The 26,053-nt window shown below is 43.6% G+C and overlaps 1 protein-coding gene across 2 annotated transcripts in view; it reads left to right on the top strand.

Annotated features, from left to right (window-relative positions):
• The window catches only part of Gdpd1 (glycerophosphodiester phosphodiesterase domain containing 1), a 36,284-nt gene extending 31,102 nt beyond the window's left edge, over nt 1-5,182 (top strand). For both annotated transcript variants that reach the window (XM_031351127.1, XM_031351128.1), the window contains exons 8-10: nt 488-547; nt 3,207-3,258; nt 3,559-5,182. In XM_031351127.1, the coding sequence (XP_031206987.1) occupies nt 488-547; nt 3,207-3,258; nt 3,559-3,681 (235 nt within the window). In that variant the 3' untranslated portion in view covers nt 3,682-5,182. The remainder of the gene's footprint in view (nt 1-487; nt 548-3,206; nt 3,259-3,558) is intronic.
• Nucleotides 5,183-26,053: the final 20,871 nt, after the last annotated feature.

Here is a 26,053-nt window from a genome sequence, read left to right as displayed (position 1 = left end):
CCGGGGCCACCTTCTTCCCCTTCGCCTTCTTTCCTTTGGGCATCTTGCTCGGCTGGTGGAGAGAGAGCCAGTGTTCTTAACCACTGAGCCATCTCTCTCTACTTTGATTGTGTTGTGAACAGAACAAAAGGAAAAGCATATGCCAAAACAAAAGATAAGATGTAGTAAGCCTAGGTCTCTGAGAAATTAATTTTTCTTTAGTTTTGTTTAGCTTTGAATAGTTTTAGTAAAAGCTTAAGCCAATGGAGGCAGAAACAAATTTCTATTATTTTTGTCCTTTGACAGATATTTTTAATTTTTATTTGTTTTTTTTTGTTTTTGTTTTGAGACAGGGTCTTACTATGAAGACCTGGAACTCACAGAGATCCCCCGTCTCTGCCTCCCATCATGTGTATAAGCACTGTTTTTAATTTGAATATATCTTATTCTATCACACTGATACATTCTTGTGTTCCTAATTCATACTTCAGTCTTTGACTTCTCTTAGGCTAAAAGACCCGCACACTGTATCCAAAGGTCATAAGTTTCTCATCTGGCTTTCTGATACGTAAGTATTTTAATTACTACTGTGGCTCTCTCTATATATTTTAAGATGAGGATTTTTTTAATTGTATGTGTCTGTGTGCATGCCTGCATGTATGTTTGTGTACCACGTGCATGCTTTGTGCCTAAAGAGAGCATTTGAGTTACAGGTAACTCATGTGGGTACTGAGGCTCAACCTCGAGCCCTCTGCAAAAATAACAAGTACTCTCAAATACCAAGCTGTCTTGTTTCCCCTCCAGCCTCTCCTCCAAGCCCCGCTCCTCTCAGCCCCTCTCCCAGTCACTACCATCCATTTATTTTATGTACATTGGTGTTTTGTTTTCATGTATGTCTGTGTGAGGGTGCCAGACTTGGGGTTACAGACAGTTATGAGCCACCATGTGCTTGCTGGGAATTGAACCCAGGTCCTGTAGAAGAAAAGCCAGTACTCTTAACCTCTGAGCCATCTCTCCAGCCCCTCCATCCCTCCATGTCTGGCTTTTCTTTTTCTTTTTTCTTTTTTTCTTTTCTTTTTTTTTTTTTTTTTTTTTTTTTGGAGGGGGGAGATTTCGAGACAGTGTTTCTCTATATAGATAGCCCTGGCTGCCCTGGTATCACTTTGTAGACCAAGCTGGCCTTGAACTCAAAAAATCTGCCTGTCTCTGCCTCCCAAGTGCTGAGATTAAAGACATGCACCACCACTGCCCGGCCATGCCTGGCTTTTTAAGGAATATTTTAATAAGTATTTTGTGTGCAGTGGGGAGTGGGCAGCTTGTGCTATGTCATGTGGACATCAGAACACCACATAGAGGAACTGTTCTCCCATTCCACCACAAGGGTGCCAGGGGGAGAGAATTAGGACAGGCTTGGCAGCAAGCTCTTTCACCTCCTTCAGTCTGCCCATACCTCATTTGTAAACCAGGACTTGCATGCCTACTGTGCAAGTGGATACCAGTAAACCACCTGAACTGGCTTAGTTACTAGTCACAGGATCTTACTGGGAACCTGGAGAAATAATCTCTTCTATCTTCATGAGGAAACTTAAGTGTCTATCCGTTCACTTCAATGATTTCCTCAGGGTTATATAGCTAGTTACTAGCAAGGCTGCAAAAAGTACCCATCCCCTCTTCCTCGCTGTTTCTACAAAATCACAGTGCAGCATGGTGGGAAGAAGTGTGTGAGGTAATCCAGGATGTGTAAAAGTGGGTATTGCCTCCTGGCACAGTTCTCGGGAATATTTGCGCCAAAACTTGACAATAACTGAAATGTATTCCTCCCTACAAGGCCCCGATACCTGTTTTGAAGAAAGTGCTTTAATTTCTACAAATGCTGGGTTTTGTTTTAGATTAAAAAATAACAAAGTGGCTGGGCAGTGGTAGCGCATGCCTTCTAAGTTCGAGGCCAGCATGCTCTACAGAGTGAGTTCCAGAACAGCCATGGCTACACAGAGAAACTCTGTCTCAAAAAAACAAAAAAACAAAAACAAAAATAAAAACAAAAAAAAAAAAAAGAAAGAAAAGAAAAAAATAACAAAGTGTTCTGTACTTTTTGTTTTCCAATGGAAGTTTAAATGCTTAAATACATTAATACTCTAAAACACAGCCTTTTATTATCTAGCGTCTCTTTCAAAGAGTCTTAGAAAATTAGCTTTATCTTTCATGCATGTCACAGGGATCTATTCCTTTTGCACTTTATTCTTGGTTTAATTTCTAGTTTTCAAGAATACATCTTAATTGGTGTTAAAGTTCATGATTGCTAGATGTTCTTATTTAACCATTGTAGTACATATAAAGGGACAGGAATAGAATTAGTTTGTAGGGGCTGGAGGGATGGCTCAGTGCTTAAGAGTACATATTGCTCTAGCACAGGGTTTGGTTCCCAAAACTCATGTTAGGCAGCTTTTGACTGCCTGTAACTCCAGCTCCAAGGGATCTGACGCCCTATTCTGGCCACCACGTACACTAGCACTCAGGTGTTCACATAGCCATCTACACACAGACACATGTATAGATATAATTTAAAATAAGGTCTTTTTAAAAAATTGTCATTTTCCATCTTGTTTAAGTGGTTTGCAATCTAAAAATAAATTTAACAGTTACTTGTAAGTGGAAAATGATTTTCACAGATATAGAATATTATAGTTAATAGACATTCAAAAGCACACAAAATGGAACTGTGATGGCCCAGGACTTAACCTGTGCTCCCTACCTTGGGTAACTTGGAAAACTGGGAACAGGAACTTGGGATTCTAGCACATTCTCACTCTCATGCCAGCTCCCGTAGGCAAAATGAGGCACCTCCACTTCCTGCACGCTACAGCAAGAATGGGCTTGTGAGTGTCCAGTGGCAGCCCGAGAGCTGTGGTGTGGTAGCCTTTAACCCCTGGAGAAGCAGATAGATCTTGTTGATCAGAGGTCAGGTGGGCCATCCTGGTGTACATAGGTAGTTTAGGCCAGCTTAAGGCTGCATAGTGAGACTGTCAAAAGAAAGGAAGAAAAAGAAAAAATGGTAATTAATCTGTAACAGCTATTATTGTTTGCAATGTTTGCTTGTGTCACTGAAGCACTGGAATTAAATGAAACTAACAATTACTAAACTCTATACACTGACAGAGACTAAAGGTTAATTCTAGTCCTAAGAATGATGAAGATGTGCCTGAATCTGCTGTTTTCTTTGCCTCTAGCTTATTAATGCGGAAAGCTTTATTTGACCACCTTACCGCCCGGGGCATTCAAGTAAGTCTGGGTGCTGATGTGGTTTTGGACAGCAACGTTCACCCCTGTGATACTAGGCACAGCGCAGGGGCTTCCCTCTGAGCTCTGACCTTGATGCTCAGCTGGCATGAGGACTGTATGCTCTTCCTCACAGTTAGCGATAAATCATTAGCTAGGTTCTTACGTAAGTGAGGGCAGCTGAAGTCTGAGGGTGGGCAGTGCCAGCCTTACCTTGGGTTCCCTGTAAGCCTGCCGAGGCCACAGTGGATAGACAGAAAAGTATTTTCTGTTTAACATTTCTCCCTATGCCTCAATTTCCAGGTATACGTTTGGGTTTTAAATGAGGAACATGAGTACAAAAGAGCCTTTGATTTGGGAGCAACTGGAGTGATGACGGACTACCCAACAAAGCTTAAAGATTTCTTAAACAATTTTTCAGCATAAAGAAAAAAAAAGTAACTCCTAATCATTCAAAGGAGTCATAACCAGAAAAGATGTGAGGAGAGAGAGCTGTGTTAACCATAGTTTCCCTGGGATTGCCAGGATGATAAAAGGTTTAATCACTTAAGTTTTAATACCTCATTTTTTTTTTTAAGTCTGTATGGGACTGTAGAAACGTCCCTATCTTGTATATTTTTTTTTCACCAATATTGCATATTTTACATTGGTAACTTGTTTGAAGGTAACCGGCACAGAAATGTAGATCATTGATCAAGATGTCTGCATATGATGCAGTATTCTACTATTATAAATCTGAAATCAAAGACTAGAGGCAAACTGGGTGTTAGCCTTCACTGAAACAGGATCAACCGTAGTGAAAGGAGATTCCTGAGCAGGGCATGGTGACATGAGCCTGCAGTCCCAGCACACAGGAGGCTGAGGCAAGAGGATCGGGGTTTGAGGCCATCTTGGGCTACAGAAGTGAAATCCTGTCTTTAATTTTTTTTTTTTTAGTAAAAAAGCAGAAAATTGTTGAAGGCCATTACAGCCATTTTGAATTCTCTCCTATGTCTAGGTGCATTTTAGCTAAGGGAATATACAGGGGAAGAGGAACCTGAATGTAGATGCTAGGCAGGGTGTGTGCTGTTCACAGAGGGCAGAGTCAAGCCAATAACAGTTTGTTATTACTCAGAAATCCAGTCTGTGGGCTGAGACAGACCCTGGGTTATGGTTGTTAATGGGGACATTCCGTGTGGAGTCTTTTTTTTTTTTTTTCATGTGTGTGACATGCTGTCATGCCTATTTTTTTCTTACGTCTTTAAAAATAGACATTATAATTATAAAATGAGACAAGGTCCAATTAGTCATGCTTTTATGTTTCCTCAAGAACTACTCAATTCTTGCTGGGCGGTGGTGGCACACGCCTATAATCCCAGGACTTGGGAGGCAGAGGCAGGCGGATTTCTGAGTTCGAGGCCAGCCTGGTCTACAGAGTGAGTTCCAGGACAGCCAGGGCTACACAGAGAAACCCTATCTTGAAAAACAAAAAACAAAACAAAAACAAAAACAAAAAAAACTACTCAATTCTCATCTTTGGGCTTGACTAGGCTGAACCTGGGTCTGGATTGTCAGTGACGTGGCAGCCCTATAGTGATTGGCTGGTGGGAGCACAACACTGTTGTGGGCATGCTTAGTGTGAGCCACCTGCTCCTGGTCTCCTCAGAGGAGAGCTCACTCCTCTGAGGCTCAGACACAGCCGGAGTTACCCAGCATTATACACCACTTCCTCTGCCTTCTGATGTGACTTCATGCAGATCTGTCTCTGGCCTTTTTGACGAATTTTCATGTCAGATTGGGAGATAAATTCAGTATAGAGTACTAGATGTCTTTTGCCTAAATTATGTCTCTGCTGTGGGACCTGCCACGTGCAGCCATGGAGGACAGCCTCATCCTCCCTTCTGTTGCTTTGTGGTCTAAATTGTAATAAAGTTTTCCAAGAATAAAATGAGGTCTTGATTTTCTTTTATGCTTGTAATTCCAGTGTGTTTCATGTAATTTTTTCAGTTAACGAGGTAATTAATCATTGATTAAAGCTGAGCTTTCTCACTAGCATAAAGACAACAATGGAGAACCGGATTATAGTAAGGAAGTCGCTTCCTGGAAGTCGCATCTAGACGCACACCTTGTGCAAGCTAATCTACTAGGGTAGACATTTTACTCTTTGGGATTATACACTGGGTGTCTCTGTGTAGCCCTGGCTGTCCCGGAACTCACTCTGTAGACCAGGCTGGCCTCGAACTCAGAAATCCGCCTGTCTCTGCCTCCCAAGTGCCGGGATTAAATGTATGCACCGCCAACATCCAGCCGTGGTTTATTTTGAAATTTTGCTTCATTATGATTCAGAATAGGTCATATTGTAAAACTAGTACATGTTTTGCATCAGTAGAAATTACCCAAAATGGCAACCATGTTTTTAATAATCCTGCTTAAAGTACTGGAGAGATGGTTAAGTGGTCAGTGGTTAAGAACACTGGTTTCAGTTCCCAGCATCCTCAGGATGCCTCACAACCATCCATAACTTCAGTTCCAAAGGATCCAGGGCTCTCTTCTGCCCTTCTAGCCCACCAGGCATGTACATGGTGTACATACAGACAAGCAGACAAAACACTAATGTACATAAATTTAAGACAAGTTTTTAATCATGATTGATGATTTTGGATTGCAGATAAGGCTTAGTGAATAAAATTTGCTGTTCAAGTGAGAGAAACTACAAGTGAGATAACCAGCAGCCATGTAAATGTAAGGTGGTGAGATAACCAGCAGCCATGTAAATGTAAGGTTACCACCTTAACATTTGCTGGCCTGCCTTCAATCCGAACCTCAGGAGATGGGCTCTCTAGAGCAAGCTGGCTAGCTAGATGACCCCAGTGGGAGCTCAGGCCTCGAGCAAAAGTCAATGTAAGAGTGGAGAGTGATAGAGGAAGAGACCAGGTGCCAACCTCTGGCCTCCCCTCAAAGAGCACCCATAGAGACACACAAATATATATATGCACATCCATGAACTCCACTTCTATGACAGAAGACATGGTGCCCATTCCCAGACAGCATCTGAATACTGCGTTCCTGCTGGATACCATGTTGTGAAAGAAGGCATCATAGCATGTATGTGATTTCAGTATGAGGCAGAGACATGTCTTAAAAAGTGGTCTGTCATAGTGGCACATGCCTTTAATTCCAGCACTCGAGAGGCAGACAGGTGGATCTCTGAGTTTGTGGCCAGACTGGTCTACATAGCAAAATCCAGGACAGCCAGAGCTACACAATAGACTCTGTCTCAAACCAACACCAAGGGCCAGTGAGATGACTCATTGAGTAGGTATTTGCTGGGCATGCCTGGTTACCTGAGTTCTGTCACTCGGAGCCACACAAAGGTGGAAGGAGAGAACGGACTACAAAGTTATCCTCTGACGTGCATACTGTGGCATACACGTGCACCCCCTTCTGCAGGTAATGTCACACTAAAAATAAAAGGGGGACCAGAATATGGCTTGGTGGGTAAAAGTGCTCATCGCTGAAACCTGATATCCTGAGTTTGGTCCCCAGCACCCATGATGCAAGGAGAGAACTGACTCCTAATAGTTGTCCTCTTCCCACCACACATGCACTGTGGCACACACTAATAATAAATAAATAAAATTAAGTAGGGTTGTAGCTCATGAGTAACTTCAGTAAGTACGTGAGCACTGGATTTGATCTCAACAATGAAAAAAGTGATAAAGGAGTCCACAGCTGGGCACAGTGGTACACACCTGTAAGTTCACAGCCGGGCACAGTGGCACGCACCTGTAATCCCAGGAGTAGATAACCAATGTAGGAACATCACAAAACCAAGGCCTGCTTGAGTGGGGCTTCATAGTGGACCCTGATTCAAAACCAACAACAAAAGACGGAGCTGTGTAGATAGCTCACAGCTCAGTTGTGAAAGAACCCACATTCAAAACAAGACCAAGATCTTGGCACTGAAGGCACAAATGATGGATTGAACTCCAAGACTTGCTACCCAGACATCCCAGCCTAGTAGGTGATCCCCAGGCCAGTGAGAAGCCCTGTCTCAAAAAGCAAGGTGGGTGGATGGAATGTCTGAAGAAAGAACACACGAGCAGTGTGTTCTTTTTTGTTTTTTGTTTTTTTGAGACAGGGTTTCTCTGTATATCCCTGGCTGTCCTGGAACTCACTCTGTAGACCAGGCTGGCCTCGAACTCAGAAATCCGCCTGCCTCTGCCTCCCAAGTGCTGGGATTAAAGGTATGCACCACCACCGCCCGGCTGCCACTATGTTTCAGTATGTGAAACCATTAATAACACTGTGAATGGTCCTGCCTGGAGTTGTGCGATGTGAGTTTTCCCCAGAAGAGTTTGTCACAGAATAAATAAATAAAAATGGAATCTGTTGTAGATAAGACTGGAACACCAGCTGAAAAAGTTTTTTTCTGAACCTTAAGAGGCAACACATACCTGTAATCCCAGTCTGTAGAAAAGAGTTCGGAGCATCGCTCCAAGTTCAAGGTCAGTCTGGACTATATAGTGTGTTCCAGACAGTCCAGGGCCACAGGACTCTTTCAAGAAACTTGAATAATGTGTTTCAGTAGGTGGCCACGCTTGAAGTATGAACCCTGGTGCAGAAATTAGAGGACAAACAGTAGGATTTGGCTCCTTCCGGGCATTGAGCAAGCATCCTTATCCAGTGATTCATCCTGACATCTACTGGACTTTTGAGGTCCCAGAAGCTGTGACTACCTCTGCACAAGACTGTCTGTCAGTCACACAGTGGGAAGGACTCATGGGACCCCAGCACATTCAGTGATTGATAGGGGAGGAAGGAGACCTTTTTTTTTTTTTTTTTTTTTGGTTTTTCGAAACAGGGTTTCTCTGTATAGCCCTGGCTGTCCTGGAACTCACTCTGTGGACCAGGCTGGCCTCAAACTCAGAAATCCACCTGCCTCTGCCTCCCAAGTGCTGGGTGGGGTTAAAGGCATGTGCCACCACCGCCCATCTAGGAGACACTTTCTTTAGTCATGTAGCCACTAGGAGGGTGCCTTCTCTTGTAAACAGACCCTAATGAAACTCACTGGGACACACACACACACACACACACACACACACACACACACAAATGGGGTGGCTAATTACAAAGAGAAAGGAAATTATTAGGAGCACTAGGGGGACAACAGAGGATAAAGCTTGGGGCCAGTCTAGTGTACATATCAAGTTCCAGGCCAGCCAGATTTAACATAGTAAAAATTTGTCTCAAACTAGTAGGGTCCAAAAATCGCTGAAGGAAGTCCCCAGGCTCAGATAGTACGCAAAGACAAAGAGCGTTTATTCTGCAGAAACAACCAGCATATGGGGGTCAACCATTCTTCAAAGTGGCGACCTCAGACAAAAGGACACGGGCCTTCTTATAGGGAACTGGAGGGTTTCTCTAGAATGATTAACATTTCATTGGTGGGTGCTAGGGGGATCACAGGTGGTCAGTGGTCTGCATTCCTATGTCATGAACATTTAACCATAGGCTGAGTGAGGGCTGCCCAGCACAGATGGCCCATTCTAAGATATTTTCCCATTTTTGTGGTTATCCCTAGGCTGTTCATTGGGAGGGGGTTTTATGACTTTGTTTCTGGATTTTATGATCTGTTCCTGCGACTTATGGTTCTGTTCCTGGAGCAACTAGTACCTTATGGCCTTCTTTTTGAAATCAGGTCTGGTCTTTAAACGGAGACAAATGGAGTTTAATGTCATCCTTTCAAAACAACAAAAACTCCAGTTTGCCTTTAAAAATTAAAAGAAGAGAAAAAGAGTTATAATTCAGAGGGAAAACAGAATTTTTTAATAATCACATCAGCTTGGGGATATACATCTGTCATCTCAACACCTCAAAGCTAGGACAGATCACAGGTGCCAGATTGTCTCAGAAAAACAAACATCAATAAGCTACTATGATATCACCTGTTAGCAATGAGACACTAAGAGAATAGATTGTGAGGGAAGAGTCTAGGGACTAGAGGGGCAGAGTAGGGGTGCTGGGGGAGTCAGAGATTTGAGACTTAGAATCTGTTCAAAGGAGACAAAGAGACTGTGGCATGAGAAGCAGAAGGAGAGGAGGCCCGTGTCCCCAGCCTGTGAGAAGGTGGTTTTCAGTTATCCCCAAATCCAGGACTCCTGCTGAGAAAGGACTGGCATTTGGTTTCCAGGAGGCACCTGTGACTGGTTCCTTTGTTTCTTTCCTTGATGAGACTGATACCAAGCTACAAAGGGAAGTGGCATGCTCAGAGGCTCTCAATGAAGCAGGTAACACTCAGCCACTTAGTCAAAGAAAAGAGAACCAGGACATTGGAAAGGCCATCGGGGTGGTGTGTTCTGAAAGCAGAGGCTTGTGATTGTGTGAAAAGGAGCTAAGCAGGGAGGACAGGGCCAAACTCTGGGTTGTATCAATTCATCTTTTAGCTGAGACTTACCTGGTCAGAATGCCTTCAGGTAGTGATGAATGCCTGACCAGGCCATTGGGTTACAGCTGTGAACCATCTGGAGAAAAACCTGCCTTGGATGCTTGTGGGTGAGGTGAATGAAAGAAAGAAATGAAAAGAAAAGAAAAGAATGGAAGGAAGGAAGAAGGAAAGAGAGAAAGAGAAGAAGGAAAGAGAAGGAAAGAGAAGAAAGGAAGAAATAGAGGAGAAGAAGAAGGAGGAGGGGGAAGAAGAAGAGGGGGAGGAGGAGGAGGAGGAGGAGGAGGAGGAGAACATGACTGCTGCTCCTAGTATGGTGGAGGAGAAAGTTTACTGTAGATAAAAGGGAGAACATATCAAGAGGCAGAGACATCTGAGAGAGTTTAGAGTGAACATGACCAGATTGAGCTGGCCCATGTGGGGAGAGAAGGAAAGGAAAGGAGAGGAAAGAGAGGAGGACCATGTCCAGTAGCCAAGAGGGTAAAGATACAAAAGGGGGCAGGTAACCAAAATAGCTGGAATATCTAGGGAAGAGCAGCCCAGCCCGATGGGCTGCAGAGTTCAGGGGAGGGGAGAGGGGTGTGCCAGCCTGGAGGACCCTGTAAGAAGGATGCTGGGAGAACCTGGCTGCCAGGTGCACTTTGATATGTTAAATAGGCACCTCAGTCATTTGTCTCAGTTCTAGACTTAACCCTAGGAAAGGAATCCAAAGCCAGGAGGGGAAAAATAGTATGTGTTTACTTTGGCAGGGGCATCGGGGATGGACTCAGGAATTGATGTCTCCAAAGCATTATATTTTATTGTTGAGCTGCACCCTGAGGTGTGGGGGGGAACAACAATAAATTGAAGTTGAAAGGTAAAACAAGAGTGTGCAGGCTTTAATCCAGCACTGGGAGGGAGGCACAGGCAGAGGCAGGAGAATTCCTCTAAGTCTATATGGTAAGTATAGTGGGATAGCACTTGCTGGGCATGCCTGATGACCTGAGTTTGGATCCCTAGAACTCACATAAAAGCTGGACACAGTAGTGTGAGCATCTGCCATCCATTGCCACCCTACACAGAGAAAAGAAGCTGAAGCAAAATTGCCAGAAACTTAAGGGCCTGCTGGTCTGGGATATGCAGCAGTAGTGAACAAGAGACCCTGTCTCAAACAAGATGGAAGGTGAGGGTGATATATAGGTTGCCTCCGGCCTGAACACATGCACCCACAGAAGAGAAAAGGATTTCAGTCCTGTCAGACTAGGACTCCATCCCTAGGATCTCATTTAGCTTTAGTTACCTCTTTTAAGCCCTGGCTCCAAATACAGTGGCTTTATAGAATCAGATGTATGCATTTGTATGGGGAGGGGGCGTATTTATACATTCCTTAACAGGGATAGAAGTTAAAGTCGGGAGAATCTGGTTACTTAAGGAAGTCAGTTGAAACTGGAAGGATCAACTGACGAAATCTAGGCAAGTTGAAAAGATCTCATAGCCAACAGCCAAGGATGCTAGAGTCAAAATGACTGACAGCCAGTGACGGCTAGAGAGTGTTAGAAAGACCTGATAGGTCTTCTGTTGTATGACGGTTTGTCTTCACTGTCAATCAGTCTGGATTTGAAATCATATAGGAGACACACATCTGGGTATGTCTATGAGGGTGTTTCCAGAGAGGGTGTTTAGGGAGGTGGGACCTTCCCTAAAGACTGATGTCCCAGACAGAATTAAAGGGAAACAAAGGAGGGAGCTTGCTAAGCATTCATGACTACAGACACAATGTAACCAGCTGACTACAGACACAATGTAACCAGCTGTCCACACTTCCCCCACCATGTCTTCCAACAAGGATGGACTGTATCCCTTAAACCAGGAGCCAAAATAAACCATTCCCATAAGTCACTTCTGTCAGGTAGTTTGCCACAGCAATGAGTTTTCCATGACATCTACTTAGGGAGTTCCAGAGTACTAAGACCAAACAAACAGGAGAGATCTTCTCAAAGGTTTGTGTTCAAATGAAGCTTCAAATAATGAGTTTGATGGGGCTGGTGAGATGTTTCAGCTGTTAAGAGTACTGTTATGTTTGAATCAGCAGCCACATAGTGGCCCATAACCATCCATAATTTAACTTCTGTTCCAGGGGAATCTCACACCTGCTTCAGGCATAAGCATGCATGCAGAGAAAACACACATGAAGTTAAAAATAAATAAATCTTAAAATACACACACACACACACCCACACACACACACACACACTAGAGAGCTTGAACCTCGGAGCAACTATGGAAGGATGGTGAACTGGTGTTCTCTGTAGATGGCATCAGTATTGAAGATCCTGCAGATGGCTGACCTTGGCTGACAGCACACTATGATTGTAGAGAGATGGGAAATTGCAAGGCAAGGGGCTGGCTTATCTTCGGTTGTCTGAAGACCTTTACTAGTAGCCCCTTAACCCTTGTAACTGATCAGACAGTCTTCTTGACTATGGCATAAACTGTTCTTCTCAGAATGTGTAACCTCTAGCTTCTATCAACCCTAAAGCTAAGAGTACTATAACCTATGACAGTTGTGGGAGTGAGATCCACTTTGTGCTAGTCCCCTACCTGATGCCCCACCTAGTAATCTAGAAATGTACTGATGCATAACTGTCTTTTGTTCTGAAACCATAAAGTTAATGTGACCTCACTGCAGTGAAACACCTGTCACTCAAGGGAATGAAGCAGTGTCCCCGGGTCACACTCACAAAGAATTAATTGTGCTTGTTTCTTTCAAAACAGGATTATTCTTTTACAGCAATTGTGTTTAGGTTTAATTCACTTTTACATATACTCTCATGTGTTTTCTGAAATCACCGGGCAGAGTAGTTGGCCTCGTTCAAAAATTCCTAATTATTTTTTTTAATGTGGTAACTGAACTTCAGATGATACTCTCCAAGATAATTTGTAAGATCACCTGGCTGTAAGTGGTGGCTTAGTTAGAGTCCTCCCCCACTTCTTAGATTCTCATTTACTTTGTTTTATGTGTATAAATGTTTGCCTGTGTGTATGTGTGTGTGTGTGTGTGTGTGTGCACCACAGTTGTGCCTGGTACTTGAGAAAGCCAGCAGAGGGTGTTGGATCTCTCAAAATGGGAGTTCCAGGCCATTGTGAGTACTGAGAACCCAAGTCCTCTAGGAGAGCAGCGAGGGCTCAGAACAGCTGAGTTGCCTCTCCAGTCCCATGCTTGGATCTTTTCTGTCTTTTCACAAACTGTGGTTTTTCTGACTTATCGATAGTTGACCATTCAAAGATAGCAGAGCCCAGAAAGGCAGACAGACCGTGCAGTTTGAATTTGAGTTTGTTTTGTTATTGTTTGTTTTGTTAATGGTGGGATGAGGCAAGATCTCACTCTGTAGCTCTGGCTGGCCTGGCACTTGCTCTGTAGCCCAGACTACCCTTGAATTTGTAGCATTCCTCTTGCATCCACCCCAAGTGCTTGAATTACAGGTGTATGCCACCACATCCAACTGTCCTGTCCTATAGCAAGTGAACATTCCCAATTTGAGTTATAAGGGGCCCTCTCTGTGTGTCAAGTGGACTTGCTTACGATTCTTTTAACTTTTTTTTCTTTTTAATTCACATTGGTGTTTTGCTTGCATGTATGCCTCTTTGAAGATGTCAGATCCTCTGGAACTAGAGTTACAGAAGTTATGAGCAGGGGCTGGCGAGATGGCTCAGTGGATAAGAGCACTGACTGCTCTTCCAAAGGTCCGGAGTTCAAATCCCAGAAACCATCTGGTGGCTCACAACCTGATATGAGATCTGACTCCCTCTTCTGGTGTATCTGAAGTCAGCTACAGTGTACTTATGTATAATAAGAAATAAATATTTAAACCGGAGTGAGGATGACCGGAGCGAGCAGAGGTCCTAAAACCTCAATTCCCAACAACCACATGAAGGCTCAAAATCATCTGTACAGCTACAGCATACTCATATATATACATAAAATAAATAAATAAATCCTAAAAAAAAAAAAAAAAGAAGTTATGAGCTGTCATGTGGGTGCTGCGAATTGAACCTGGATCCTCTGGAAGAACAACCAGTGCTCCCAACTGCTGAGCCATCTCTCTTTTTTTTTTTTTTTTAAATGAAGAAAGAGAATCTCAAGACCAAAAATCAAAGCCAGGGATGGCAGCTCACACCCATAATTCCAATATTTGAGACACTGGGGCAGAAGACTTGCCATAGGTTTGAAGGCAACCTGGGATATACAATGAGTACCTGACTAGCCTTGGATACATACTAAGGTTCTATTCCAAAAATAAAAGCAAGGCCACTAAAAAAGCATTAAACACATGAATCTTTGTTTGTTTGTTTGTTTGTTTGGATAGGGTTTCTCTGTGTAGCCCCTAGCTGTCCTGGAACTTGTTCTGTAGACTAGGCCTCAAATGTGCCTGCCTCTGCCTCTGCCTCTGCCTCTGCCTCTCTGCCTCTCTGCCTCTGCCTCTCTGCCTCTGCCTCTGCCTCTGCCTCTGCCTCTGCCTCTGCCTCTGCCTCTGCCTCTGCCTCTGCCTCTGCCTCTGCCTCTGCCTCTGCCTCTGCTTCTGCCTCCTGTGCCTCTGCCTCCTCTGCCTCTGCCTCTGCCTCTGCCTCTGCCTCTGCCTCTGCCCCTGAAGTGCTAAGATTAAAGGCATGTGCCATTAGGTCTGGCTAAACATCTGTGAATCTTAACACTTAGAATTAACATGTTAATTTTTAAAAATTAAATTTATTTTCATTTATGAACCACTTCTCCAGCCTCATTTTAGTTTTTTTTTTTTTTCTAGTAATGAAAGAAACACCTAATAAATCTTAAAAAGGGGGCGGGGAGGGCTGGTGAGATGGCTCAGCAGTTAAGAGCACCAACTGCTCTTGGGACAAAGGTCCCAAGTTCAAATCCCAGAAACCACATGGTGGCTCACAACCATCCATAATGAGATCTGACACCCTCTTCTGGTGCGTCTGAAGACAGCTACAGAGTACTTAGATATAATAAATAAATCTTTTTTTTTTTTTTTAAAAAGAAACACCTTAAAGATAGAGACACAGGGTAATTTGAGTCCTACCTTGTTCCACACTTTACCCCTTTTGGAACTATACTTGAGACCAGAGAGTGAGGTTAGTGCTTATTCTCAGAGGCCTCTGTCTTGGGTTACTTTGGGCTAATGTCCTGTTCCCGAAGGACAAGCTTATTTGGAGGCATCTTCGTGCCTGCAAAGCCTTCCTCTTAGATGCTAGTAACAAGCAACCTTCCTCCACTCTATGGGTGAGAGCCACAGCTCCTGCTTGAGCCTCTTACCCTCCTGGAGGTTCCTCCACACCCAGGCAAATGACCTTCTGTTAAACAACTGTCATCTTTCCTACTTGCCTGTGCCTTCATTTCCTGCTTGTTCTCTGGCCAACTCGTCTGGGAAATTAACCAAAAGAAATTTCCCTGCACACTTTTCTTGCTCTTTTCTTTCCCTTCCCTCCCTTCCCTTCTTGCCTTCCTCTCATCTCCTAGTCCTTCCTTCCCTTCTCCCTCCTCATCTTCCCCCATCCCATTTTCTCTCCCTCTCTCTCTCTCTTTTCCTCTCTTTCTTTCTCTCTCTCTCTCCCCCTCTCTCTGTCTCTCTCTCACTCTCTTTCTTGAACCTTGTTTCATAGACCCAAGCCTGGCCTTGAACTCCTGATCCTCTCCCTCTATTTCTCAAGAAGTGGGATTACAGGCATGCTCTACCATCCCTGATATTTATAAAGAGATGGAAATCCAAAACAGGGCACAGAGTGTTTGAGTGTTTGAGTCCAGAGTTCAGCATGTGAGAGGCCCTGAATTTAATCCCTGGTACTACCAAACAATCTAAAAAAGGAACGCAAACAAAATTGGCACCAGGCTTGATGAACCCCTAAGCAGGTAAAACCAGTTAGTCTTCAGGCCACCTAAGTGATCTCAACCTTTTGTGATTTGCCTACATGGTCAGCTCTTATTAATGCTGTACTGTAGTAAGGAAAGGGCAGAAACTGCCTCGCATGGTGGCACATGCCTTTAGTCCCAGCATTCAGGAGGAGGGGAAGTGGATCTGTGTGAGTGTGAGGCTAGCCTGGTCTACAGAGTGAGTTCCAGGACAGCCAGGGCTACAAGGAGAAACTCTGTTTGGAAAAAAAACAAAACAAAACCAAACCAATTAAAAACAAAATAAAACAAAAAAGGCAGAAGCAGAGGCTGTGCTTCACATATATAACCCTGGTACTCTGGAAGTCTGAAACAGGAGGATTTCTACAAGTTTGAGGGCAGTCTGGGTTACATGGTGAGTTTGAGGCCAGCATGCATCAACCTAGTTGTGTTCCAGGTCAGTCAGAGTTACATAGTAATATTCTGTCTGGAGATAAATAAGATAGGTGTAAGTATGTTTTATATAAAATTTTAAATTAAAAATAAAATTAAAATAACAAAGTTTACCAGTAATGGAGCAATAATTCTTAGTACTGACATAATGTTCTAGGGTGTACTGCCAATGTTCTTTGCAAATGTTCTTCTCAGCCCCTCCCTCTCCACAGAGCATCCTCTTCCCTTTTGGTCCGGCACATGACTATAAGTCATCATTTTTTAGACCATGTGATTCTGAAATAAACATTTAGAAACCATCTGGAATTACAAGGGTTTCCCAATCCTAGAAAAGTGAGGAAGGAAGATGATGAATTCAAAACCAGCTTTACTTGAAGAGCTAAGTCAGTCAGACATGCCTCTGTGGGACCCTGCCTCAAAAATCCAAAACGAGCCAGTTGGTGGCGGCACACGCCTTTAATCCCAGCATTTGGGAGGCAGAGGCAGGCAGATTTCTGAGTTCAAGGCCGGCTTGTTCTACAGAGTGAGTTCCAGGACAGCCAGGGCTACACAGAGAAACCCTGTCTCGAAAAAAAAAAAATCCAAAACAAGGGCTGGGGAGATAGCTTAGGAGAGCATCTTAGTTCAATCCCTGGAATTTAAGGAAAAAAAAAATCCAAGCCAGGCAGTGGTGGCACACACCTTTAATCCCAGCACTTGGGAAGCAGAGACAGGTAGATTTCTGAGTTTGAAGCCAGCCTGGCATACAAAGTGAGTTCCAGGACAGCCAAGGCTATACAGAGAAATCTTGTCTCAAAAAAAGGAAGAGAGAGAGAGAGAGAGAGAGAGAGAGAGAGAGAGAGAGAGAGAGAGAGAGAGAGAGAGAGAGAGAGAGAAACAAAGAAACAAAGAGCCGGGCAGTGGTGGCACACGCCTTTAATCCCAGCAACTTGGGAGGCAGAGGCAGGCAGATTTCTGAGTTGGAGGCCAACCTGGTTTACAGAGTGAGTTCCAGGACAGCCAGGGCTACACAGAGAAACCCTGTCTAGAAAAAACAAAAAAGAAAGAAAGAAAGAAAAGAAAAGAGCCGGGCGGTGGTGGCACATGCCTTTAATCCCAGCACTTGGGAGGCAGAGGTGGGCAGATTCCTGAGTTCGAGGCCAGGCTGGTCTACAGAGTGAGTTCCAGGACAGCCAGAGCTATACAGAGAAACCTGTCTCGAAAAAACTAACTAACTAACTAACTAAATAAATAAATTTAATAAAAAATGTTAGAGCTGCAGAGATGATTCAGCAGTTAAGAGAACTGACTGCTCTTCCAGAGGTCCTGAGTTCAATTCTCAGCAACCATATGATGGCTCACAACCATCTGTAATGGGATGCCCTCTTCTGGTGTGTCTGAAGACAGCTACAGTGTACTCAAATACATAAAATAAATAAATCTTTAAAGAAAAAAATCTAAAGATCTGGCAAAAGTAATTCAGGAAAGAAGGGTGCATTTGTGCTCAGAGTTTGAGGCATGACAGAAGGAGCAAAGGTCACATCACACCCACAGTCAGGACACAGGGTGAGGGACTTTTGCGCTTGATTCATTTTCTGCCTTTGTATTCAGTTCAGAATACTCCAGCTCATAGGATGGAACACCGCATTTGGGGTAAATTCCTCACCTCCGTAAATGGAATCTAAAGGATCCCTTACACCTGCCCAGGAAAAGCTTATCTCTTCTGGATCTTGTCAAGATGAGAGTTTTAACCAGTACCCTGTGCAAGGTAACAGCTTTCAGGGTGCAGTTCTCTTCTGCCATTATGGGTTCTGAGGTCAACTCAGGTATCCGGCTTTGCTGCAAGTGCCTTTCTCTTCTGAGCCACCTTGCCATCTCAGGGTTCCTGGATCTGCAGGAGGAAGTCTGTTTTGACTTCACCTTTGATCTGGCAGAGGTCATGACCTAGCGCCAAAGAGAAACGGAGATGGAAATGATCTGGGTAGCTTTAGATGGGTGTCTTGAGAAAGACCAATCATGGTGTTATCTCTCTCTCTCTCTCTTTTTTTTTTCCTTTCTGCCAAGACACTAGTTATGTCAGATAGGAGCTGCTCTGTCATTGTAAAGACCAACCCCTCATAAAACTGAAGACTACATAGGAACATAGTCTAAGGTGTGGAAAGCCATAGTACATGAGTCTCAGGGAGGATTTGACTGCTGGTATCTGGGGTTTGTGGGTGTGGTGGTGTAAAGGAAACTAATGGGACACGCGTGGAGCAAAGCTCATGGGAAAGAATGAGGAGCTTTCTTACGTGTGCGGGAGAAACACCCTCTGGAGCCTGCACCTGCTCAGTCATTTGAAAACTCTCAAATACTTTAATTTTTGTTTTAAAAAAACCATACAAATTGCTATAAACTTTAGATAGTTTAATTTTCTAAAAGTTTCCTTCAATCAGAACTTCTTTTAGGAATCCACCAGTCTAGTAGTCAGACAAAATTTTACACACATACACACTCACACACAGTCACACAATACACACACATGCTCACTCACACATTCACACACATACACACACTCACAGTTTCATTTTTTAATTAATTAGTTTATTTAATGTGTGTGACTACACACTGTAGCTGTACAGATAGTTCTGAGCCTTCATCTGGTTGTTGGGAATTGAATTTAGGACCTCTGCTCACTCTGGTCGGTCCTGCTCCCTCAGTCCCTGCTCACTCAAGCACAAAGATTTATTTATTATTATAAATAAGTATGCTGTAGCTGTCTTCAGACATACCAGAAGAGGGCATCAGACCTCATTACGGGTGGTTGTGAGCCACCATATGGCTGCTGGGATTTGAACTCAGGACCTTTGGAAGAGCAGTCAGTGCTCTTACCTGCTGAGCCATCTCACCAGCCCCCATCACACACACACACACTTTCACACATACTTGCATTTACATATACACACACTCACAACACTTTTATTATACTGATCTTTTGAGGAAGCTGGTCTTACAATTTTTCTCTTTCCTCAAATGCATAGGAAGTACATGATAGATGCTCCTTCAGATTTCAAGTAGATGAGCTGGAGAGATGGCTCAATGGTTAAGAGCACTGGATACTCTTCTGGAGGACCAGGGTTCAACTCCCTGCACACAGTGGCTCACAACTGTCTTTGACTCCAGTGCTAGGCAATCCAATACCCTGTTCTGGACTCTGTGAATGTGCCCACGTCACACAGATACACGTTCAGGCAAACACTGATACACATAAAATAAAAATGAATAAAATTGGGGGCTGGTGAGATGGCTCAACGGGTAAGAGCACTGACTGCTCTTCCGAAGGTCGTGAGTTCAAATCCCAGCAACCACATGGTGGATCACAGCCACCCATAATGAGATCTGACACCCTCTTCTGTGTACTCATTTATAATAATAAATAAATCTTAAATATATATATATTTTTAAAAAATGAATAAAATCTAAAATATAATAAATAATCAAGCAGATTAAAAAATAACAATTCAAGCACATTCACACACATATGAACTTGTAGATGCACACACATGTACAAGCACATATTCACACTTTCACACACTCACACACGCACAGAAGTTGAAATAGTGCTGTGTTTACTAAAATCAGTATAGAGAAGGTGAGCATGGCTCCTGTGCCCTGGGATAACGTGAAGTTTCATAAAGTCACTGTTCTGTTGCTGTGAAGAGACACCAAGGCAACATACAAAAGAAAGTATTTAATTGGGGGCTTGCTTACAGTTTCAGAGGGTGGGTCCATGATCATCAAGGTGGAATCATGGTGGCAGGCATGAGAGACCTTGCCTCAAGAGAATAAGACAAAGGTAATAGAACAGGATACCCCATATCCTCCTCTGGCCTGCATATGGGTGCAGGAATACACCATATATTACTTCCCTGCACAAAAATATATAACAACAACAAATGAGATAGGAAAGAAATAAAGAAGAAAATGGACTATGGGGTTTCTCTTTTGAATTTATGGCAACATAGTTCTGCAGTTAACATTTCAAATAGCTGCTGGGCAATGGTGGTGCATGCCTTTAATCCCAGTACTTGGGAGGCAGAGGCAGGCGGATTTCTGAGTTCGAGGCCAGCCTGGTTTACAGAGTGAGTTCCAGGACAGCCAGGGCTACACAGAGAGACCCTGTCTTGACCCCCCCTCCAGAAAAAAAAGATTTGGGGAAAAAAAACCATTTCAAATAGCCTAATTAATTCAATATTTGCAATTAGAAAAAACAATAGTGAAGAGCTGGGCATGCTGGCACGTACCTGAGAGCCCAGCACTGGGAGGCTGGGCAGGAAGAAGCGTGCAAGTTTAAGGTCAGCCTGGTTTATAGAGTAAATTCCAGGCCAGTTATAGCTATCTAGCAAGATCCTGTGTCAAAAACAGAAAGAAAAAAAAGAAAAAAGAAAAAGTTGAAATATTTAATGAATACCTAAGAACACTCTTGTCATTGGCTTGGTTTGGTTTGGGCCAGTATTTTCTCGTTACAGAATCAGCAGTCTTTGAAAAGTGCTTCAAAACAGGCTGGAGAGATGACGGCCAGGTGGCTAAGTAGGGTGCACTTGCTGCTCTTGCTAAGGACCTGAGTTTGATTCCCAGCACCAATACAGGGTAGATCACACCTGCAACTTCAACTCTAGGAGATCCGACTCCCTCTTCTGGGCTCCAAGGGTAACTCTGCTCACATGTGCATGTGCATGTGCATGTGCATACACACATAATTGAAAAGAAATCTTTTAGAAAGATCCTTCAAGGAGAATTGAGTTTTGATCTAAGGGGAGGCATTGTGGAGACTGAGCAAGGCTATCAGTCCAATCCCACTCTGATTGGCCCAGGTCTGCCTGACATTGGCTAACCCAGGGAGCCAGTGGGAACACCACTATGTAACAGCCAGAACATAACATAAGTAACATACTTCCCCTTCCACATGGTCAGAGCAGAGACTTAGTTGCCAATGGGTTTTATGTTTTTTTTTTGTTTTGAGACAAGGTCCTACTCTGCCTCCTGGGCTGGTCTCCAACTCATGATCCTCCTGCCTCAGCCTCCCCGGTGCTAGGATTATGAGCATGTGCTACCATGGCAGATGGCCACAGGGCTCTAATCCTTAGATGAAGCAGATCTACCAAATGTGGCTACGTCAGCCTTCTGAGAGTAGAGACCAAGAACAAAGCTGAAGAAAATATGAGGACCATTGGGATGGCTTAGTGGGGTTGTACAAGCCTGACAACCCATGTTTGATCCCTGGAACCCACAGAAAGGTAGAAGGAGAGAAGTGACTCCACAAAGTCGTCCTCTGATCTCCACACACATGCTGTGGTATGTGCACCCCCCCCCACACACACACATGCACACACACATCAGACACACACATACACACAAATGATAATTTAAATTCTAAAAAGAAGAACTATAAGAGCATAACCAATTTTCTCCAAAAGTGTGTGCAGAGATCTCACTAACATTTAATTTATTCACCAAAGGGTTTCCTGCTTATAATGCATCATGCTCTAGGGATAGCAGTGGGAAATGCAGGTTTGGTCCCTATTCTAAATGACCATGATGAAGGTTTTAAGCCAACCATGTGCGGTCCGTTTAACCAAAATTATGTGCTGTTAGGCCGACTGTACTAACTCCTTCTCTTTCGCTGAGTCCCCTTGTAAACAGCAGTCTAAAAGCAGAAGGCATAACTGCTGATCCTGGCTGATTCTGTTTCTTCAGGGAGAGTGATCATTTCCTCTCTTGCCTCAAGAATGAGCGCCACACGCTGCAGGTAATAATAGTTGCCTCTACACATCAATAGCCTGTTTGGTTTCTGTTTTCCCATTGGTAGGCTAGGCCCTTATATTTTGGAAATATGAGTTTGTTCTCTTGCTATTTGTGTCTTTTTTTTAAAGACAGGTTTATCTTTGTGTAGCCCTGGCTGTCCTGGAACTCACTCTTTAGACCAGGTTGGTCTTGAACACAGATATCCACCTGCATCTGCTTCTCAAGTGCTGGGATTAAAGGTATACTCCACCACCACCCAGCTTTGCTATTTCTCTATCTTATTTATTTATTTATTTATTTACTTACTTACTTATTTATTCATTTATTTAGAGATAGACCTCATGTAGCACTGGATCTTAGGCAAGGCAGGCAAGTTCTCTATCACTGAGTTATATCTACAACCCTTGATACTTCTGCTTTTCAAAAGAAGCCATGTTATTTTTATGTGTGTGTGTGTGTGTGTGTGTGTGTGTGTGTGTGTGTGTGTGTGTATTTGTATATGTGTGCGAGTGCACCGGCTTGAGGAGCCCAGAAGAAGGCACCAAATCCCAGGAGCTGGATTTGCAAGGTGGCTGTGAACATCCAGTATGTGTGCTGGGAACTGAACTTCTGGTCCTCTAGAAAGGTAGGAAGTGGCTTAAGCACTGAGCCATCTCTCCAGCCCCGAGACTAGGTCATGATAGAAAGTCGCAAAGAACATCATGTCTCAAGTCATGTGGTGGTATCACACACCTTTAGTCCCAGTACTCAGGTGGCAGGACAGGCAGATCTCTGAGTTGGATGCCTGGTCTACAAAGCAAGTTCTAGGACAACCAGGGTTGTTACACAGAGAAATCCTGTCTCAAAACACAAAAACCAGCCAGGCAGTGGTGGTGCATGCCTTTAATCCCAGCACTTGGGAAGCAGAGGCAGGCAGATTTCTGAGTTCGAGGCCAGCCTGGTCTACAGAGTGAGTTCCAGGACAGCCAGGGCTACACAGAGAAATCCTGTCTCGAAAAACCAAACCAAACAAAACAAAACAAAGGACAAAAACCAACCAACCAAACAAGAGGTTTCACTGAAACTGCCTATGTAGGCCAGGTTGGCTTTGAACTCTCAGAGATTCACCTGATTTTGCCTCTTCAGTGCTGAACTAAAGGCATGAACCACCATGCTCAACTTAAAAAAATGTTGGCTTTGCTAGGAGTTATCTAGGAAACTGAGTCAAGCATAGCAGAGAATTCTCTAAGTAAAATATCTGTGTTGTACACACTCAGTTTTAATCTTGAACTCTTTGTTAACAAGGACATTCATTCTGTGAATGCCCTAAGCATTCACACATGGTTTGTCCTTGCATGGAAGACTGGGAGAGTGGGAGCGCCCCCCCCCTCTTCTGTTTCCTGATAGAGCCATGTCTGAGCCTCTCAAAGTATTGCAGGTAGCTTTGAGCTTTCTGCATGGTAGGCTTTAGCTTTCCTGACCTAGATTCTTGACCTCTGTTACACTTCTTAGTTTTCTGCTTCTAACATGGCTTTGTTAATAGAAGTGAAGCTTAGTTTTCTGCTTCTAACATGGCTTTGTTAATAGAAGTGAGGCAATTCTTCGGGTGGATTTGTGAATCACACAGAACTATTGGATTTGATCTGTTAAGAAGTGATTATTGTAAAATGACCTTCATCTAATTTAAATGACTTGTGTATGTGTGTGTGTGTATGTGTGTGTGCATACATGCTCCATAGTGTGTGTGTGTTTGTGTGTATGTGTGTGTGCGTGTGTGTGTGTGTGTGTGTGTGTGTGTGTAGAGGTCAGAAGGCGACCTCATGTGCCTCCTATCTTGTTTGAGACCAAGTCTGTTGCTCACCACAACGTATCACAGTTTAGTTGGTGTTGGACTTGGGGGATTCTCTGTCTCTGGGTCCCATCTCACTCTTGGAGCAAGCATTGGGATTCTCACTGTGAGCTACTACCCAAAAAAGACGAAAACTCAGCTAGAAGGATGGCTTAGTCACAGACAGCTCTTGCTGCTCTAGGGAGGATCTAGGTTCTGTTCCCAGGAACACATGGGCTCTCAATCACCTGTAATCGCAGCAGGTCAAATACTTATATATACAAAATAAAATGATCTAAAAAAAAAAATTAGGGATCCAATGCCCTCTTCTGGTGTGTCTGAAGACAGCTACAGTGTATTCATATAAATAAATAAATCTTTAAAAAAGGGAGGGGGGCTGGAGAGAGTGCTCAGTGGTTAGGAACACTGACTGTTCTAGAGGTTCTGAGTTCAATTCCCAGCAACCACATGGTGGCTCACAACCATCTGTAAAGTGATAGTGATCTGATGCCCTCTTCTGGTGTGTCTGAAGACAGCTACAGTGTACTCATATACATAAAATAAATAAATAATTCTTGTTTGAAAAATTTAAACAAACTAGCTAGGGTCTTGCTAAATTGTATAGGTTGGCCTCGAACTCATGAACTCTTTGCCTCAGGCATCCAAGTGGCTTGATTTACAGGGCCGCGCCACCAGGCTCAGTAACTCAAGTCATTCATTTCCTTCAGGGCCACAGCCTTGACATCAGCTCAGATCATTTCCTTCCTGCATTACTGCAGAATCTTTCACAGCTTCTTTCCTTCTTCAGTCTGTGCTTAAAGCAGCTGTCCAAGAAGCCCAGCTAAAGATATGTCAAGGGCTAGAGAGGTGGCTCAGTCAAGAGTTCTTGTCTCATCTTGCAGAGGCTTTAGTATTTAGTCTATTTCCCAGCACTCACATGGCAGCTCACAACTTCTGGATGCATCAGGCGCTGGTGTGGTGGAGAGAGACTCATCTAGTACAGGCAAAACACTCACACACAAAAGAAATAAATCACACACACACACACACACACACATCCAAAATCAAAGCCAGATGTGGTGGTCCACGCCTTTAATCCCAGCACGTGGGAGGCAGAGGCAGACGACTCTTTTGAGTTCAAGGCTAGCTAGGTTCCAGGACAACAAGAGAAAGCCCTCTCTCAAAATACCAAAAACAAAAAAAAAACCAACAGACAAACAAACAAATCCCAAACCATTAAGTCAGGCTTGGTGAGATGGCTCAGTGGGTAAAAGCATGTATGCCAACCCTGAGTTTTATCCCCAGGACCCAAGTGGTAGAAGTAACTTCTATAAATTCTCCTCTGACTTCCTTCACGCGTGTGCTGTATCGCTCCCTTGCAAATATTCAAACAAACAAACAACAACAAGAAAGTTAAAGAAACCTTTAATCCCAGCACTTGGGAGGCAGAGGCAGGAGGATTTCTGAGTTCAAGGCTAGCCTGGTCTACAGAGTGAGTTCCAGGACAGCCAGGGCTATACAGAGAAACCCTGTATTGAAAAACCAAAAAAGAAAAAAAAAGAAAGAAAGGAAGGAAGGAAGGAAGGAAGGAAGGAAGGAAGGAAGGAAAGATAAAAAAAGAAAAAAGGGCTGGGCGGTGGTAGTGTATGCCTTTAATCCCAGCACTTGGGAAGCAGGGGCAGGCAGATTTCTGAGTTCGAGGCCAGCCTGGTCTACAGAGTGAGTTCCAGAACAGCAAGGCTACACAGAGAAACCTGTCTTGAAAACAACAACAACAACAACAACAACAACAACAAAGAAAAACAAAAACAAAAAAGAATAGTCAAGGGGCTGGAGAGACAGCTCAGGAGTTAAGAACACTTGTTGCTCTTTTGGAGAACCAAGCTTGGTTCCCAGCATCTACTGACAGTTCACAAGTACTTCCAGTTCCATGGTATCCAGCGCTTTTCTGGCCTCTGCAGATATTGCATGTGCTTGTTGCACACAGAGGCAAACAATCAAACAAATAAAAATAAATAAATCTTGGGCTTGGAGAGATGGCTCAGTGGTTAAGAACGCTGACTGCTCTTCCAAAGGACCCAGGTTCAATTCCCAGCATCCATATGGCAGCTCACAACTGTCTGTAAGTCTAGTTCCAAGATATCTGGCACCCTCACACTAATGCATATAAAATAAAATAAAATAAAATAAATAAATCTTAAACAGACAAACAAACAAGGAATAGCTGGGTATGGTGGTGCACATCCTTAATGTCTCAGCACTTTAGATGCAGATGTTTGTATGTGAGTTCAAGGCCAGCCTGGTCTATGTAGAGGCTGGTCAAAGGGAAAAGGAAGGAAGGAAGGAAGGGAGGGTCAGTTTGACCTGATGGTGGACATAATCCCAGCCTGGGGACAAAGACAGGAAGATTGTGAGTTCCAGAGCAGTCTGGGCTATGTAATGAGACCTGTCTCACAAAAACAAGATGAAGGAAGACACACACACA

The sequence above is a fragment of the Mastomys coucha genome, unplaced genomic scaffold, assembly GCF_008632895.1.
Source record: "Mastomys coucha isolate ucsf_1 unplaced genomic scaffold, UCSF_Mcou_1 pScaffold5, whole genome shotgun sequence".
In the NCBI taxonomy this organism is placed as follows: Eukaryota; Metazoa; Chordata; class Mammalia; order Rodentia; family Muridae; genus Mastomys; species Mastomys coucha.
This window is presented reverse-complemented; position numbering and strand designations above follow the sequence as displayed.